The sequence below is a fragment of the Podarcis cretensis genome (assembly GCF_951804945.1).
Source record: "Podarcis cretensis genome assembly, chromosome: 2".
NCBI classification, from domain to species: domain Eukaryota; kingdom Metazoa; phylum Chordata; class Lepidosauria; order Squamata; family Lacertidae; genus Podarcis; species Podarcis cretensis.
The window spans coordinates 82,085,439-82,103,595 of NC_137171.1; the positions used below are offsets into that span (position 1 = coordinate 82,085,439).

Consider the following 18,157-nt stretch of genomic DNA (forward strand, 5'->3'; position numbering starts at 1 on the left):
CCAAATGCACTTGATGGCTACACACATCTAGTCAGATCGGGCACCACACTTTCATGCAAGGCCCTGAAATGTCATTTGTAGAAGACAGCAGAATAATATTTCAATGTAAAATAGTTGCATACGTCCTTTGGCTTCCATTGCAATCCAAATCTTGCTACGAAACGGACACATGCCTGGGAAGGGATGTAGCTTAGAGGCAGAGTAGTTGCTTTTATGCAGAAGACCTCATTATCATCCCTGGCATCACCAGGCAAGGCTGAGAATGATCTGCCTGGTGTCCTGGGAAGCTGGTGTAGCCAAAGTTAAGCTAAACCAAAGTTAAGCTAAACCATGGGTAGGCAAACTAAGGCCCAGGGGCTGGATCCGGCCCAATCGCCTTCTAAATCTGGCCCGCAGACAGTCCAGGAATCGTGTTATTACATGAATAGAATGTGCCCTTTTATTTAAAATGCATCTCTGGGTTATTTGTGGGGCATAGGAATTCGTTTAATTTCCCCAAAAAAATATAGGCCAGCCCCCCACAAAGTCTGAGGGACAGTGGACCGGCCTCCTGCTGAAAAAGTTTGCTGTCCCCTGAGCTAAATGGACCAATGATCTGATTCCCTAACAAGGGAGTTTACCATGCTGGTTCAGGAACACCGCTTTGGTGAACTGCACTGGGAGCCATGTACACACTTACAGGCACAAACATGCTGCAGCTAAGTAGGTCTGCCCCAAGATGGGAGACCATCTGGGAGCAATCTGCAAGCTTCTCTGAACTCTGCAGCTGAAGAACAGGATACAAATAATGAATAAATAATAAGAAGCTGCTGTTTCCTCCTCTACTCCCTTAACCTCTGTTTGATTTCCCCATATACTCGAGATGGCATGCTCCACCTTGCTCCGAGCGCAGATGGTTGAGCAGGCTAATAATAGATCATAAACCTCAGAGAAGCCCAAGGACATGCTGTCTGTGGTTACTTGTTTGTTTTAAATCAGTGATGGGTGAGCCAGAGACTCAGTCTAGATATTCCAGCTCAGTCAGCACTGATCTCAAGCAGACAGTACCAAGGGACAGAAAAGCGGGCTCTTGGCCTTCCTAAACCGATGGGAGATGTCGTTTTCTTCTCTCAGCATATGCACAAGAAGTGTGTTTGGTCAGTATTTAAGACAGGGATGAGTAACCAAGTCCCATCAGTCTCCAGCCAGTTTGCAGAGACAGAGGCTGACAGCAAGTAGGAAAGGGACACCAGAAAATATGAGCAGAATCAGCTGGCGATAGAGGAAGAGGAGGATGGAAGAAATAACAGCCCCACTACTCTTGGTTGAAAATACAGTGCATGGAAATGTTTCAACTGAACATAGGAAGCAGGTAGTTGAAGTGAAATGTTTGCTTCTGTATATTGTATATCACTACTGTGCCAAATGGGAAGTATTTTTGGACAAGCTGGCAGTTATGTGTGAGAGAAATGTTTCTCAGGGCTAGAAGTACAATGGAAACAGAAGAAGGGACTGAGATGTCACAGTGCTACATTCAAAGCCCTATGGTCAGCCATAAAATTCACAATCCCACAAGTGTTTGGAGAAGAGAGAAGCATCATAAATCATTTTGGTACATTAAATTACAGCAATTTACTTGGATCTTTCTGTTTCACGTTATGTGCTATTGCCTTATCAGGATCTAGGTTTCCAGAAATCCTAACAGTTCAAAACAGCAAACATGATTTTCCTCCCAAAACTTTTACTTTTATTAGAATTCTTCCATTAAAACTCTGCATATAATTTCAACCCTGTTTGAAAGCTACAGTGTTTGGTGTTTTTTTTAACCATCCTTATCCCAAAACACTGCCCCAGAACACAATGGGTATACAACACAAACTACTCTGCATTCCTTGATTTGGACACTGCCACCTTAACAGCCTGGATGATGCCATCCTTATCGATGCCAAACATCCTAAGCAGCTCAGCTGATTTTCCACTTCTTGGTATGTGGGACACAGCCAAGCGAGTGACTGTGATCCCTGGCTCCCCAACCACAGCCGCAGCAACGGCTTCTCCAATGCCACCTAGGGAAAGATAATATAGAAATGGATGATAAGTCAAGGCTAACAAGCTTTATTTCTTTGTAAGCAGCTTAATCCAGCTATTTAAAAAGAAAACAATTGGATAGTTCAGAGGGATTGGAAAGGTTGCAAAGTTGTTTGTCCCATGAGAGGCTTTTGCCTAAACAGTTTTTCTTCTAAGAAGATTAGTGCTTTGATGCCCAATCAAGACAGCTGATCTCCAAGAGTCCACACAAGCCATCCAAGTAGAGTAGTTGGATCATGAAGACACAGCAGATACAAAAATGCTATTTTATAAATGTCTAAAGGAGGACCTGTGGTAAAACATTGCAGTGTGGAGTGCTCCTTTTTAGTGTTCCAGCCAGCCAGTTAGCTACGCTTTCCTCCACAAAATTCCATTCCACTATATCATTCCCCTGCCCCTCCACAGCAAACAGTCAGCATTCTGAGCACAATGAGCTTGTTCATTCCTCAGTGGACATCTTTGAGGTTCCTTAGCTATTTCCCCCCAAATAATTTTTTTCTAGGAATGTTGGGGTTCACCCCCAAGCCTGCCGATACCTCCCCATTCTGCGAGGATGGTGCCATTTTGGCTATATAACTAATGGCACTCATACCCTGAATATCTGAAATGGAGGAAGCAACGTCTTAGATATGTAGCTTATTAGATGATGTTGGACCCCCATCAGCCCCAACCAACCCCATCAGCCCCAACCAACTAATGGTCAGGGATAACAGAGTAATATCTGGAGAGCCAGCAGCTCCACTACAACAGCAGGAAATGCAACTCCAACTCCAACACAACAATGTTTAACTGTTGCAAGAGCACACCCAAGCTAGGATTGTCATGAGAGAAATCTGTACCATGTATAGGTAGAGCTGAAGCACAGGAACTAGAAAATAATCAGCGTCCATGTATTTCTCATCATCGTTATTAATCACCTTCCATGTATGTCCAATGCAATATACAAAATATAAAAAACCCTCCAAAGTTAGGAAACAGCACAGAAGAGGAATTTAAAAACAAACAAAAAATGGACACCCACGGCAGAGACGTATATACAGTACTGAATTTTTTCCCCTTTGTTATCATGTGTGTTGACCTACCTTCATAGTAATGGTCTTCCACAGTGATAATTCTGCCTTTGGTTGCTCTTGCATTTTCAAGTATAGTTTTCTTATCCAGAGGTTTTATAGTGAAAGGGTCAATCACTCTGATGGAAACTTTTTCTAAGAAAAAGAATGGGAACAGAATTATGCACCAGAGCATGTGGCTCAACAAAACAGAGGACAGGGGACTCACTAATGTTTAACGTTTCATACACATTTATTAAAGCATCCCAACGGAGTCTTTGAAACCACTAAGTATTTGGGTTCTAAGAATGGCCAGAATACGGTCAAAAACAAGCTGACTGATAACTAAACGTAAGCCTTACTTTCTCGTTTTGTCATTCCCTAGAATGAGGACACTCATGACCCACTTCCAAGGACCTTTACTATGATAATTGATCCCCAGAATAATTAAGACACCCAGAAGCTATCTTATGGAATATCTAAAGAACTAGATAGCTCAAGGTCAACATTCAGCTTCAGTCTTCTTAAAGCACAGCTGCCTGCTCATTTATCCAATGGCTATAATTGCATTAACTTATTAGTACTATCATCTTGTGGACTTCTCAATAGTGAGATTTCCTTTATTCCACCAAAGGTTATGTTGGAGAATGCCAATAGTCTTGGATAATCATGGCCCAGTACACTTCCGATACTAAAATGATGATATCTGGAGTGAAATGAGTAGCAACACGTGTGTTTCAAGGAGCAAAATGAGGATGGGAATATATGAACTACTGCCAGTTAGGTAGCCTGTAACTGAAAGTGTTCAGGTATGGTGCAACCTGTATGTTTCAGGAAAGGTGACATTTCATCTACTGTGAAGCAAACCATGGTTTACTTATCCAGGACTATCCATCTAGTAAGATCTTGTGCAGATGCAATATTCCTAATCAATATACCACATGCTCACTGACTTCTCCTTTCCCTCCTTCCCTTTCATCCATGGTTCGTCTTGTACATGCACTGCATTGAGGCTGATCATAGTTACTCCGAACCAGGGTGACCTCAAGTGTTTAGAACCAGTTTGCATCAGATTCACCAGACCCTGTCAAAAGGGAATCTAGTTAGCTATTCTTAACAGTGATGTTAGTGGTGTAATGTTACACCATTGTTAAACAAACCATGGAAATTCACAAGGAATAGAGGCCATGCAAATCCATATCACATTTCCAGTCTCTATTGTTCGTACCAGGGCTACGTTGCTACAGATAAGGTACATGTTTGGGTTTGATTTTATATATTAAACTAACATTTTTCTTGTTTTGTTTTTTTTAAATAGACTTAAGGCTCCAAGGAAAGGTGTAGTAATTAGATTACATTTCTAAAGAATTTCCTATCCCCCCCCCCCTTTATAGCCCTCATGTTCTTCCCTACAAGATGGCTGGTGTGCATTTCTCAAAAGAGTTTGGTGTAATCACCTCTCTTCAGTTGCTCAGCTGCAGCCAGTGCCTCATGCAGAGTTACTCCTGCTCCAATAACCGTGACCTGGTCATCTTTGCTCTTGAATACCACCTGATAACAACAGTAAAACAAAGAATTAGAGAAAGTTCTAGATTTACTGGAAAAAGCTAGTAAAAATCACAATGTTCAATGACTACGTTCTTGTAGTTCAAGTCTTTTAGCAACTTTCAAAATGGCGCTCACCTTGGCTTGTCCAACATGGAAATCCTCATTGCTGCCGTAGATCACGGCATTTTCTGGACGACTGGTTCGTATGAAACAGATGCCCTGTTTTCAAAATGAACACAGGAGAGATTGTAACACCCACAATATCCCATGGAATTAAACTTCAAAACGGAAAAAAGCATTTAAAAGTCCAAACACCAAAATTAGTCTTTTTAAAGCTGAGTGTGTCTAGTTCTGGATGGGTGACCACCCAGGTATTATAAGCATGACACCTTGGGTTCCATGACAGAAGAAAAGTGAGGTATAAATGGAATGAAATAAACAGCTAACCAACAATGAAACTCTAACAAATTCACAGCAATGGGCACCCTTCCCTATATGCCTCTGCAACAGAAGTGAGCAAACTTCAGATTTGGAGGCAGTAATGGGCCAGATCCTTATCTTTCCCCCATCCGTATGCAGCAACTGTCAATCATCTGAGGTCATGAGGATGCCAGGCGATTGACACCTGCCAAAAGTCTCTTGCACATTTCCTTCCTAATGCCCACTGCACTTGGGAAGAGCTGCACAATGAGGAGTCCCAATGCTACCTATCCTCCATCTGATGTCATATATGATGTTAGGTGTAAGGCTTGCCTAAAATGAACTTGCAGGCCAAATGGGGAGGGCCAGCAGGTCCCCCACCCTTGATCTAAAACTCCCAAGCAAGCACCCTGCGGAAGAGTTGCAGACCTTTGTATTTGCAGCCAATTCCACTGCCTTTTCAGTGGATACAGCATCACTAGGGTAAAATACAGTTGAATTAGGAATGGCACGGAACATGCACAGATCTTCCAGCCCCATCTGTGAAGGTCCATCTTCACCTAGAAAAGAGATGGTTTAGGGGTGGGGGGTGAAAGAAAAATATCAGTGTTGAAAAGTGAACAAACTTCTCTGTATACTTCTTAAAACAAAAGGCATCCAAAATAAATATAAGGCACTCACAGGACATGGAAGGCTACCTACCCTCTTCTGCTTAAACTTGGAAATAGCAAAGAAAGAAGATAGAAGGAAACTAAAAAGAAAGAAAACTAGGGTTATAAAGAAAAATCATGGAAAAATGCAGACATAAATGGTAACTAAAACAATAAGGCAGAAACTAAATCACCACTACCCACAGAGGCAAAAGGAGAAGGAAAAGGGATATAGGGCTACATACATGAGTACAGAAATGAAAGGAAATAAATACACGATTTTAGCCAACTGGCAAAAGAAAAATGTACAAGGTGACAGTAGGCATGTCTCAATTATTGGTGGAACACAGAAGAATTCATGATTCTATCAGAATGTCCCATCCTGGGAGGGGGCACTTGAAGCTCATAAGAAGCTTACTTTTCAGCGAAGATTGGCTTAATGAAACCCACAGAGAGATGCATTATAATTAGGGATATATTTGGGTGTGTGGGTGTGAGTGTGTAGAGCAGTGAATGGCACAGTTCTAATTCCTCCAGGGCCAGCAGTAGGAAAAGCTGTGGATGCATTTGTGCCCTTCTGGTAGAAAAGTATTTACAGGAAACCAGTTAGAAGAACTGAGTGCATTTTTTCCAACTTCTACTTGGTTGAACTGACTTGTGAACACTGTCTGCCTTAAAAAGCAGCCAGAGGGCCACTCCAAAGTCATTTTTAAAAAATGTGGAATAGTGTTTGCTTCCTGTTTCAGTACAATTGCAACACAGGATGCAGTAAGAGTTACGGAAATGGCACTACCACATCCTTTATATATATACCTATTTAGTCAAGGACCCCAAAAAGCCCCAGTCGGTTGTGCATCTCTGCATTTTAATAAACTTGAGGGGGTAGAGGTTTCTCTCATCATTGGAACTTAAGATCCCATTCCTGATAAGGGCAAGGATTGAACCTGCAGCCTCCTACATACAAACACACACTTCAGAAGTAGGCGAAGCTTTTATCCTGATGGCTGTGAGAGTTCTACTGAAATAAGATCTTGGCATGTGCAAAAAACAAAAGCACATGTTCCACCCTACAAACAGTAATAGAATGTGTGCACTGTACTTAAAAGAGGGCTTCACTGTACTGTCGAAGAAGCAACTGGAAATTCTTTGAAGAGAAGCACAAGTGGCAAGTGGTGTTAGAAAGAATCTGAGGCTAATTAATGGCTAAAGCGAGCAACCTGAACATGCGACAGCACTGAGAGACAAGTATAGCAAAGCCCAAGCTGAAAATTCCTGAACCACTGCCAAGCTGTTCAGGCTTCACTGCTTACATTTCCAGTGCAAACTCTGAGTGCAGCATGAGCAATACTTAAGCCAATAAGGAAACTTCCACTGTGCTTTCCAAAGCTCAGATTTAAGAAGAAATTTGTGATAAGCCACTTGCAGTTCTAATCAGCTTTTAGTATGGTATCATTACTGAACCATACACTTTGTCAATGAGCTATGAAGGAACAATATTGCTCCCAAAGATCTGGCAGCTGCTGGCAAAGGTGATTTATACTCACATCTATCAGACAAAACACTGTTCATAATATCCCAATTTGCACACACCCCTAAGGCAAATTATGTCTTGGCCAGAACGAGCAAGCATGCAGGTACCCAGAGTGAAAATTATGGCTACTTTGCTTATCTCTGGTCATGCTATTGCATTGCTTGTAGCTAAACCAGGGTTTGGCTTAGGGTTACATTTGAACACAGACTTGAGGCTTGTCTCCCCCAAATAACCAAGGTTTTTGCTTGGTATAAACTCTGGTTTCTTGGGAGAGAGATGAACCACAAGCATAAGTTTACACAAAATGCTAAATTAAAGCATGTATTTGGCTCATGGCAGTGCAGCAGAACCAGGGGAATGACAAAGTGCATCAGTTTTCATGCTGGGCACCCACATGCTTGCTTATTCTTGCTAAGTCATAGTCTGGTTTAGTATTGTGTACAAACAAGGTCATTATCCATATAGCAATAATAGAATAAAAGCTTGGGGAAAAAGCTTGCTTTGCTGTTTTAATTTTGTTGGGTATAGCCAGAGCATCCTGCACGTTGACACAATGCTAAAGTGTAATGGTCATTTGGAACTAAATGAGAATACACAGCATTTTCTAGCACATGTTGGAACACTTTCTGATACATCCAAAACTCACTTTATTTGTCTCTAATGTATACATGGAATGTCTATTGTAGGCAGATCAACTATGTGAGGTTTGTACACTTTGGTCAAAGGACTTAGCAGACCATCAGTTTTACAAGCCTAATTTCCTCTATGATGCAACAAGTGATATCAAATAAAAAGCAGAGAATAAAATTTGTAGACTACGATAGTAAGGTAGGGGGCAGAGATTCAAAACAGTATTTTGAAATTACTTCCAATTCACAGGTAAAGCAAAGTTTAGATTTGAATATTTGTTTCAAACTCATATGGAGTTAAAACTTTAACCATGCCCCTTAGTTTTATGAGCTGTCTGTGTGCCTGCATATGGGAGACTAAGGCAATCTGCTGAAGAAATTTAGAGATGCTTACCAATGGATACACCGCAGTGAGATCCACAGAGGTTGATGTTGCTCTCAGAAATTGCTGCCATGCGGATCTGATCATATGCCCTGGTGTAAAATGTGGCAAAGGTGCTGGCAAACACAATGTTTCTGTCCCGGGTTGCACAACCAACGCCAACGCTCACCTGTAATGTGGGGAGGGAGGGGAAGAGCAGATTAACCAGTTCCAGCAAAATGTGAGTGCTACATGCTGAGTTAGCTAAATGTTTTATGCCTATATAAACGATATACATTTTATATATTTATATTCTTTCTCTGAAGAGAAGTTCAGGACAGTATACAAAGCTCTTCCCTTCTCCCTACGTTATTTTTACAACAAGGTAGAGAAAGTGACTCAAGATCAGCTGGTAAGTTTAATGGATGAATGAACTTGGGTCTCCATGCTCTTGGTCCAACTGCTTCATCACTACTTGACTAATAGAGCTGGAGTGCATAGAGGAGTGGGAAAGGAAATAAGAGTTACATGTGCCAACAGAATGATCATAGCAGTGCAACCTGCTCTCGTGCACATGATTGTGGTGCATGAAATGTGCTTAAGCTCCTCAAGAAATTAGAAGTAATGGCTCTGGTTGCAGCAGCCTGATATGCAGAGCTCTGAAGCAGAAGCTCTCTGACAATGGTAGGCTGGATATAGGGAGAGCAGCAGCAAGCTGTCCAAGGCCTGAGGGAAAGGAGAAACAGGGCAGGAGATGCTCTGAAAGAGGTGGGAGGCAAAGAGAAGGTTAACTATAGGTTAACTATGGGGCTGAAAGAGGAGGAAAACTATGGGGCTGATGCACTATGAAATGTGCCCTCGAATCAACCTGGCTGTTGCATGTTGCAGTGCACCTAGAAACCCTAAGCCCGTGGTTCCCAACATGGGGCACATGCCCCACAGGGGGCAATTTGATTTTTAAGGGGGGGCAATTTGAGAATGAGTTAGACCAAGTTAATGGCCTTTTAGCTTCCTCCACGTGAATAGGAGTTCCCTTTTTGAATACAGTACAGTGGTACCTCAGGTTACAGATGCTTCAGGTTACAGACTCCGCTAACCCAGAAATAGTACCTTGGGTTAAGAACTTTGCTTCAGGATGAGAACAGAAATCGTGCTCCAGTGGCGCGGTGGCAACGTGAGGCCCCATTAGCTAAAGTGGTGCTTCAGGTTAAGAACAGTTTCAGGTTAAGAACGAACCTCTGGAATGAATTAAGTACTTAACCCAAGGTACCACTGTAATAAGAATTATATGTCACTGGGGAGGATCAGGATTTTAGAGAAGTTTAGGTGGGGCATGCCCCCCCCCAAAAGGTTGGGAACCCCTCCTCTAAGCTCTTTAGGGCATTGTATCTAACCAAGTGATCTTCACAGCAGAGTCACCGAAATCAATGGACAGCACTAACTTGAGTCTATTGATTTCAAAGGGTCTGCTTCAAGGATGACTTAGTTGAATAAGAAACCTTATTTATAAAGGTAGGGTAATGGCAATGGTTTTAATTATGAGAGTGAGAATTTATCCAAAAAAAACCCCCTGCTTAGTTTGAAGGAAGAAACAAACGAAGAAACACCCAAAGAAACCACCTTACCATGTTTTGTTCAGCGATGTAGCATTCAATGAAACGGCTGGGGTGCTCTTTTTTGAAGAGCTCAGAGAAAGTGGAATTTTTGGTATCCCCATCCAAAGCAACCACACGGTCACAGGCGTGGCCCAGTTTGGCAAGGGCCAAGCCATAAGCTTTGCGAGTAGCAAACTGCGGAGAGGAAAAGGACATAGATGCCCCGTTTTCATTATGTTCAATTATTCTGTTATGCTGCAACTGCAAATCTCATAAATAAAAACCTTCGAAAATGAGTCCAAGACAAAACTCTGCATGACCAATATTACACTGAAGAGTTTCAAAGAATCTCTAATGCTCCCCTGTATGTTATAGTATGTCACATCAATACCTGATACTTACAGCCAACAATTTAAATGTTTACCATTCTGATCCTAAGCATAAAGATTGTCATAGCTAACTGAAGCATCTATAATATGTCCTTGCAATCCTGGTTAACTTCATGCTTTCTGGTGTTATGCTAGTAGTACAAGGGTCTTTATGCCTCTAGTCATCAAACACATCACAGCTGAAGTAGAAAGACCTAGGAAAAGGCCTCAGGGGAAACTGTGCTGAGAGAAGCCAGGTTGTCCTCATACGGTCACACCAAGTGCAGTGTTGTCCTTTACTTGACTAAAAGCTAGCCATGGGAACACAACCAGCGCTTCCCTAGAGAAGTGGAAACTCCAAACCACCCTTGCATGAGTTTCTCCTTCTGTCTCTGTTTACTTTGGCATCTAAGAGTTTCCATAAGGTTTTTGTCTGCAGGCTCAGGTAAGATTTCCATGCTCTTCAAATCTGAGGACAGGGAGAGAGACTGGTAAGTCTTCCTTTTCTTCTCCCATTTGCTGCATCAGTTCAGCTGCCTGACAGCTATAACTTGCTCTGCATCACAGCAGGTGAAGGAGACAACTGACCAGTCATGTGACTTTGCCACTACTAGACAAGAGGGACAGGCAAACTCTCTACCTGGTTCATTCTTAAAGAAACAAAAAGTCTACCTGGGTCTAGAAATGGCAACCAAATTTGATCAGGATGTATCCCTTCCGGTCTGAAGAAGGGACCTGCAGCCTTCACTTGCAGCTATCCTGAATGTGCAAGACATCTCATGTGTGATGGCTCCACAAGTCCCATTCTTAGCAGTTACCTTAGAAGTGACTCACTAGAATTATGGCCTAGCCTTTTAAACAGGCATGAAGTAAAACATTTGCTTTGAGACTCACATGTACAAGATCAAGTTTGGCTCATCTTCAATAGTTTGAAATAGCATTTACTCTTCTCCCAAAAGGTGTGACATTTTGAATGGGCATTTTGCTACTATGATGAATTAATTACAATTGGAACTCCACTGAGTAGGCGGCTGAATGTCATCTGGAATATTTTACAGAATTCTGGACTGAAAGTTGTTTATTCTTATTAATCAACTTCATAAAAAACGCAGTTCCCAGAATAGTGAGCAAAAGCACCTTTCCAATCGCAAATACAGTGGTGCCTCGCAAGACGAAATTAATCCGTTTCGTTAGGCTCTTCGTATAGCGGTTTTTTCGTCTTGCGAAGCAAGCCCATTGACAGCTTAGCGGATTAGCGCTATTAGCGGTTTAGCGGCTTTTAGCGATCAGCTGATAAGCGGCTTATCAGCGGATCAGCTGATAAGCGGCTTAGGGCTTAGGAAAAGGGGGGAAAGGGGGAAAAACCCGCAGGAACTCGCAAGACATTTCGTCTTGCGAAGCAAGCCCATAGGGAAATTCGTTTTGCGAAGCGCCTCCAAAACGGAAAAGCCTTTCGTCTAGCGGGTTTTCCGTCTTGCGAGGCGTTCATCTTGCGGGGCACCACTGTATAAACCTAAGCTAGAATTGCTTGAGGAAAACAGAGAAAGACCATCATACCTTCTCTCCTAACTTGTAATTTGGTGGTGAAGGCATCTTGACATTTCTGATGCTGACAACTGGTGCGTCTTCTTGCGGAAGGGCTGGCGAAAGCTTTTTCTTGTTCTGGATTCTATCATCAATCTCTGAAATGACTTGCTCAGCCATGTTTCTGGGAAGAGGTTTGCCATGCCAGTTTTCCTTATCCTCAACACCTGCGGATTACCATACACATAATTTAAAAAAGGAATTAAGTTAAATACAATACACTTTCTCAAAGTGCCAAAATCAGCAGCTTCTTCTGAGTTAGGCCCAAGTAAGCTAATAAGGTTATTTGCAAATGCAAACATCTTCCTATGAAGTTTAAGCTAGCAATGCCTTAGCCTGCCTCATTCCTGTTACTGTATTCCTTTGATCCTGCAGAAAGTCTCCTGACACACTCTTCCCTGGTGTTCCTACAGCTGAATTCCTTCTCCCTCCCCATTATACTCCCAGTTCCATTATTCAAAGATGCTGACGCTGAGCCAGTCATGAGAGTGTCATACTAAGACTGGAAATACCTGGGTTAAAATCCCCACTCGCCCTCCCCCCACTCATCCAATGTCACTATCATTCAGCCTGACTTACTTCACAGAACTGCTTTGTGTTTAAAATTGGGAAGCAGGGGAAGGAGATTCCTGAGCTTCTCCAAGGACCTAGCAATCAGTTAATAAAAATATAGTCCTAGTAATTCCTCCCTTCATCTTCTTGTCACCTCCTTTCTAGAGTAATCTCCTTTGGTGCTTGGGCCCACTAGAATGACAATATAACACACACATCTGCATCAGTTCAATTACAACATAAATGCATATTGCTATTATCCCTTTTTGGCCTCTCTTAGTCCTCTTTAGATCATGAGCCTCTGCAACACGTATCATCACAATTTTGCTTCTGCAATACTGCTAGCTAAACCCTTGGAGCAGGTTGCACTATGTGTTCAAGTAAATGAATAAAATCAAGCCAGCAAATCAATAACCTTGACTGCAATAATGACATGCTAGGTATTCTGTAATTAAGGACCTGAATAAGCAGGCACTCTGTGCAAGCACGAAACGTCTCTTTGCTTCGGGAAAGAGCATCAGACAGACTGAGCTCTCACAGTAACAGGAGCTAAATACTGGATTCTTTTCGCCATACAGAAGTCTCACAGAATGGCAGCATTTGTTCCTGAAAAATGACAAATATCCTAAGTTTATTTAGCTATTTTTGAAATGGCTTAAGCCAGCTGATGGATGCACAAGATTAAAAATGTAACATAATGGGGAGGAGGGGAGAATACATGATAAATGCATAGTGGCACAAACCCCCAGTTGCCTAGCGCAAAGAGATTCATTATTCATTGTGATTTCAGCTGGTTCTCTACCAGAGCAGAAAGGAATTCACATCCTTGCACGTATCCAAATTCAGCAGATGTGCCTGGGCTTTATTTAATTTTTAATGGGCACAGACTGCCAAGCAGGCAGGAGGAGCACAAAGATCTCTGCTGCACGGCTAATGAAACATTTGATGTGTCCTGTCACTTGTGACAGCTCACAATTCATACTGGAGAGCCAAGCAGAAGATGATTCCTACCTACTATTTACCAAAAAGTGGCAGATTACTTAACGTGAAGCAGGAGGAAAAGCACAAGAGATATTTTGAAAGCTAACTCAAACTTCATTTGATATAAATATATGATATGAGTGAGCATCTCATTCATATTTAACAACTACTGAATTTTTTTTTTAAATGTCCATGTGATTCTCTTGAAGTAGTACGTTGATTTATGGTTTGAATACTGCACACTCCACTTTTCCTGATGGCTTCATAATTGGACCATAACCATTCTCAGGAATATGGAAGTACATATACAGGCATTCTCCTTTATGCTTCCTCATCCCCCTTGAATTGAGCCTAAACTTCTATTTTATTTAGCTTTACATCTCAGCACCATGCTTGACACTTTTGTAGCATATTTATTGCACAAAAATCTTTTCCTTTACAATAATCAATGAGTTATGCTCCCTTAAGAACAGGGCTTTTAAAAAGATTTCTGCTTATTATCCCAGATTGATCAAATTTTATGTAATTTGTGTGGAAGACTATTATTCAAGTCCTGAGGTATGCTAATCAGGTTTGTTTAGTGTTTTGATTTGCTTTTGATTTTGTGGTGTATATAAATCTGGCTAAATAACATCAGATATAGCAAAGGGTTATGTTGATATGAAGAATAATTTACGGCTAAAGCTTGGTGTGAAAAGAAAAGGCTTAGAGTTCAGAGCTAGTGTTTCCCACTATGGCACATACTGTGTCACCTTATAGGCAGGGATAGACAACATGGTGTCCTTCAACCCCAGCTCACATGACCAACACTGGTGATGTAGGAAAGGGGTGCGGTTAATGCGGGCCGCCCCAGGTTTCATCACTGGGGGGGGGGTGATCGTGGGGCCTGACCTGCAGCACGCCCGAGCTGCACATCTCTCCTGGGGAGTTATGTGGTGGTTCGGACACCTGCAGACTCCCTAAATGGCAACGTGGGCCTTGCGGACTCTGTGGAGGTTCCGCGCAGCATGCTCTGCCCTGGCTTGCAGTGTCCCTGGGTGCAGGGCATTTGCGCCACCCCGGGCGCTCAAGCAGTTAGCTACGCCACTGACCAACGCTCAGGGATAGGGGAAGCTGTACTCCTGCAATGTCTGGAAGGCGACATGCCACCCTGTAATAAGGTGTCAGCCATCTTGCCATTTTAGTCACCTGCAAATGCAGAAATGTTTAGCAGGCATTTCACCTTGAGTGAGGAACTGATTTCAAAGAACTGGTTCACACTGAAGTCTTACTGGGGGAAATCAAGCCTTTCACACTTAGTGATGTGGCATAAACATTTTCTAATGAGATCATTAATGACACTGTCATATAATCTGAGGTTTTCTGAAATTAAGCAGTATGTATATTGACTTGTAGCTCAGTCTTTTCACCACTATGCTATACCAACTATCACATTTATTTCTCTCTCATTCGTATATATGAGTGTGTGTGTGTGTGTGTGTGTGTGTGAAATAAATGTGATAGTTGGTGTAGCATAGTGGTGAAAAGACTGAACTTGTAGTCAGGAAACCCCTGCTTTTGAATCTCACATCTACCTTGAACTTACTAGGTGGCCATAGGCAAACCACTCTTTCAGTCTCAGACCCCTTTCAGCAAAACAGCGTTAATGTTAATGCAGGGTTGCTGTAAGGATTACATGACAATATACGTGTTATGAAAGCACTATGTAATTCCTTATCATCATCCTTATCCTTAATAAAAAAAAGTGGCTAGAAACAAGCAAATCATAGTGGTAGCTGCTGCTCAGCTGAAAAGTCTGCCGCCTGGCATCACCTGTTATTCCTTTGCCTTTATAAGTCTTGGCAATAATTGCAGTTGGCTGATGTTTGGCCTGGCCAAAGGCTTTGCACAGTTCCTCCACACTGTGCCCATCGACGACGATAGCATGCCAGCTAGGAATGCAAACAAACAGATTAGCTTTTAAAAGGATTTGCAGAGGCAAAGCTTTTTATAAGAGCTCCGTGCCGAATAAGCAAAAGCAAGCACTGAACCGGTACATATAGTTATATATTATTAATAAGCTATACTATGACATTTTTTGTTGCAAGATGCAGCTAAGATCCAAGAACAATAGCTTAAGTGTACCAAAGGGCTTGGCATGCCCAATGAGATGTTTTGCTTTGTTTTTTGAACAGCCAAGCCCAAGCTGTATCACAGTTCGCTTTATCAAACTCCTCAGTAGTTTACCATGTGGCCTGGGGAGCTGCAGTTTGAAAGAAATTAAGACCAGGGTCTCCTGGATGCTTAGGAATGAGCACACAGTTCTCTGGATCCCAGCGACATGTCAGAATCAGAAAATGTTGCACTTGGGCTTGTAGCCTTAGCTTATTCGTCTTCTTCTCTGACTTATAGCACACTGAAGAGTAGCAAATTTTAGTCCTAGCATATTCAGCCTAACCTTTATAAATGAATAATAAAAGAACCAGTAGCTAAGAATATTTGGCAAGAATGTATCATGGACTAAAAGATAAATATCTTCCAAGTATTCATAAGCATAAAGGACCTTTGCAAAAACCAAGAATTATCTCTCTGAATGATAAGTTTTTACTTTTTCCACTTACTATCGCATTCTCTTTGTGGGCTCAAAGGCTATAAGCTACCTTCAACCTGTTTAACCAATTTATTAAAATAACTATAAACTAAAGCAAGGTCTAGAATACTTGCTAAGGACACAAGAATCTATAACAATAAATCTTTTCTGAAATAGAGACAACACCTATGTGACCTAAAGGCTCAAATAGTTCAATGGGGCCTTTAAGCATGTTTTAAGGAGTGAGGAAATAGCCAGTTTCCTCAAATATGACAAATTTCAACAGAGCCAGAAATAAACGCTTTGAAAGCATGACTGTCAACGGCTAAACAAATAAAAAAAGCACTTCCTTGCCATTTTGTGCAATTCAAATGAAAGAACGGACTGACTCCTGGACAAAATTTAACGACCTGTATTGGCCTTTACTTTTCTGTGTTTATGATCCCTTTATATTGACTATCATGGCTCCAAGTTGGATGCAGAGGTCTCTGTTTGTGGAAGGGATTGAGATTCAGTGGAGGCTCCCAGTGCATGAAGAAGACAAGGTGATTTTCACCAAATCTGCCTTCTCCGTGTAGCCCCATGTGTTCTGTATCCTGACACTCTGGAGCAGCTTTTCAGAGAGCACAGGAATTTTGGGGGAGGAATCAGGGGAAAATGCCCTCTTCCTTCAGCGGGAGAGCCCTGTGGGAAGACTGCCGCCCATAGAGATTTTGATTCTGCATTTAATGATCCTCTGAACCCAATCCACAAATTGAAAAGAGCACAGAGCAACCAAGGTTGAAGACATCATATATTTCTCAAATACATACATACATACATACATACATACCCAAAGGCTTCACAACGTTTTTGGTAGATTTCAACGTGATGCTGCAGAGGCGCAGGGTCACTTTGTCCAAGTCGGTTAATGTCAAGAATAGCAACCAAATTATCCAGCTTGTAGAACCCAGCAAAGGCCATTGCCTCCCAAACTGAACCTTCAGACAATTCTCCATCACCGAGGACACAATAAACACGGTAGCTGCGTATTGAACAACAAAAAGCAGGGACTAAATATTCAGTATCGTAAGTTGACAAAGGAGGAAAAATACTTTCAGATAAGCCTACATAGTATGGACAATACAACGGTAGCCCCAATGAAACATTTCGCCTTTAAATGACACTCTTCCTACATAGATTTTGTTGGCTCTTCTTCAAAGCCTATAACATGCTTCAGCCCTCTGAGGAATTTTGCTTCTGAATACTTTCCTTTCTTTTTACCATTTTTTGTTGCATCATTATTACATTACCTAGTTAGGTGTTACAGCAGCATATCTGTGTATCTGGAGAAAATAGGTCTGGATCTTAGGAGCAAAAGGCAGGCAGGGGCACAGGACACCTCTGTGACTTACATCTCTACAGCCCATCATGCCAGCCACATGCTTCCTAGCCTGACAGACTTTTGGTATCAAAAAATTTTCAAGTAACAGCCATGTGAAAGTCCGGTATATCACTTCCTTTTATTCTTAAATTCAGACCCTGCCACTATCCCCAGCTTCCTGTGTGGCTGGGGAAGAACTGGATTTCAACACAGACCTGCTGCCGTTACATTCGGTTTCACCATTAGGACAGGGGCAGGAAACTTGTGGCTGCCCATATGCCCTTGGACTAGTGCCCACTATCTCTGAGCAATGGCCATGCTGGACAGAAGTTTCTAGTCCAACAACATCTGAAAAGCCTTAAGTTTCCCACCGCTGACTTTGCTACAACCAGAACGAGTGCGCTTGGCATACTATTACACGGCCTTTCTCAAACTTGGGTCCCCAGATGTTGTTGGACCACAACTTCCATCATCCCTGACCACTGGTCCTGGTAGCTAGGAATGATGGGAGTTGTAGTCCAACAACATCCAGGGACCCAAGTTTGCAAAAGGTTGCTATAATGTTTCCAAAGCATGCTCTCTGGATACTAAAGGCATTAAGATGTCTTGGGTTATTTCTGTTCTGGCGGCCAGTTTATTTTGATTTATTCCTTTAATCAGAGAGAAAGTATACAATCCTCATTAGATGGTCGATCCAAATGTCTTGTTTGTGTTGGTTTGTGACTCATTTATACTAAACACTTAAGTGATTTATAGTACTGGATGCGACATAAAATAAATTTTATGAGCCTAAAAGGTGAATCAGACAAAGGTTCATCTAGTCCAGCTTTCTGTTTCCACCAGCAATCCAGCAATTGTGTTCCGGAAAATAGTCACCAAAACATAATTTT

The 18,157-nt window shown here is 42.0% G+C and overlaps 1 protein-coding gene and 1 long non-coding RNA gene across 2 annotated transcripts in view; both read right to left on the reverse strand.

Moving 5' to 3' along the window:
• LOC307209744 overlaps positions 1-18,157 on the reverse strand; it is a 107,890-nt gene that overhangs the window by 19,240 nt on the left and 70,493 nt on the right. The window lies entirely within an intron of this gene.
• The window catches only part of TKT (transketolase), a 35,032-nt gene continuing 18,578 nt past the window's right edge, over positions 1,704-18,157 (reverse strand). The window contains exons 5-14 of the mRNA XM_079965018.1: positions 16,737-16,928; positions 15,148-15,266; positions 11,776-11,969; positions 9,881-10,045; positions 8,289-8,445; positions 5,514-5,644; positions 4,800-4,883; positions 4,574-4,667; positions 3,150-3,272; positions 1,704-2,045 (exon numbers count right to left, since the gene is read on the reverse strand). Coding sequence (XP_079821144.1) covers positions 1,858-2,045; positions 3,150-3,272; positions 4,574-4,667; positions 4,800-4,883; positions 5,514-5,644; positions 8,289-8,445; positions 9,881-10,045; positions 11,776-11,969; positions 15,148-15,266; positions 16,737-16,928 — 1,447 coding nt within the window. The 3' untranslated portion in view covers positions 1,704-1,857. The remainder of the gene's footprint in view (positions 2,046-3,149; positions 3,273-4,573; positions 4,668-4,799; positions 4,884-5,513; positions 5,645-8,288; positions 8,446-9,880; positions 10,046-11,775; positions 11,970-15,147; positions 15,267-16,736; positions 16,929-18,157) is intronic.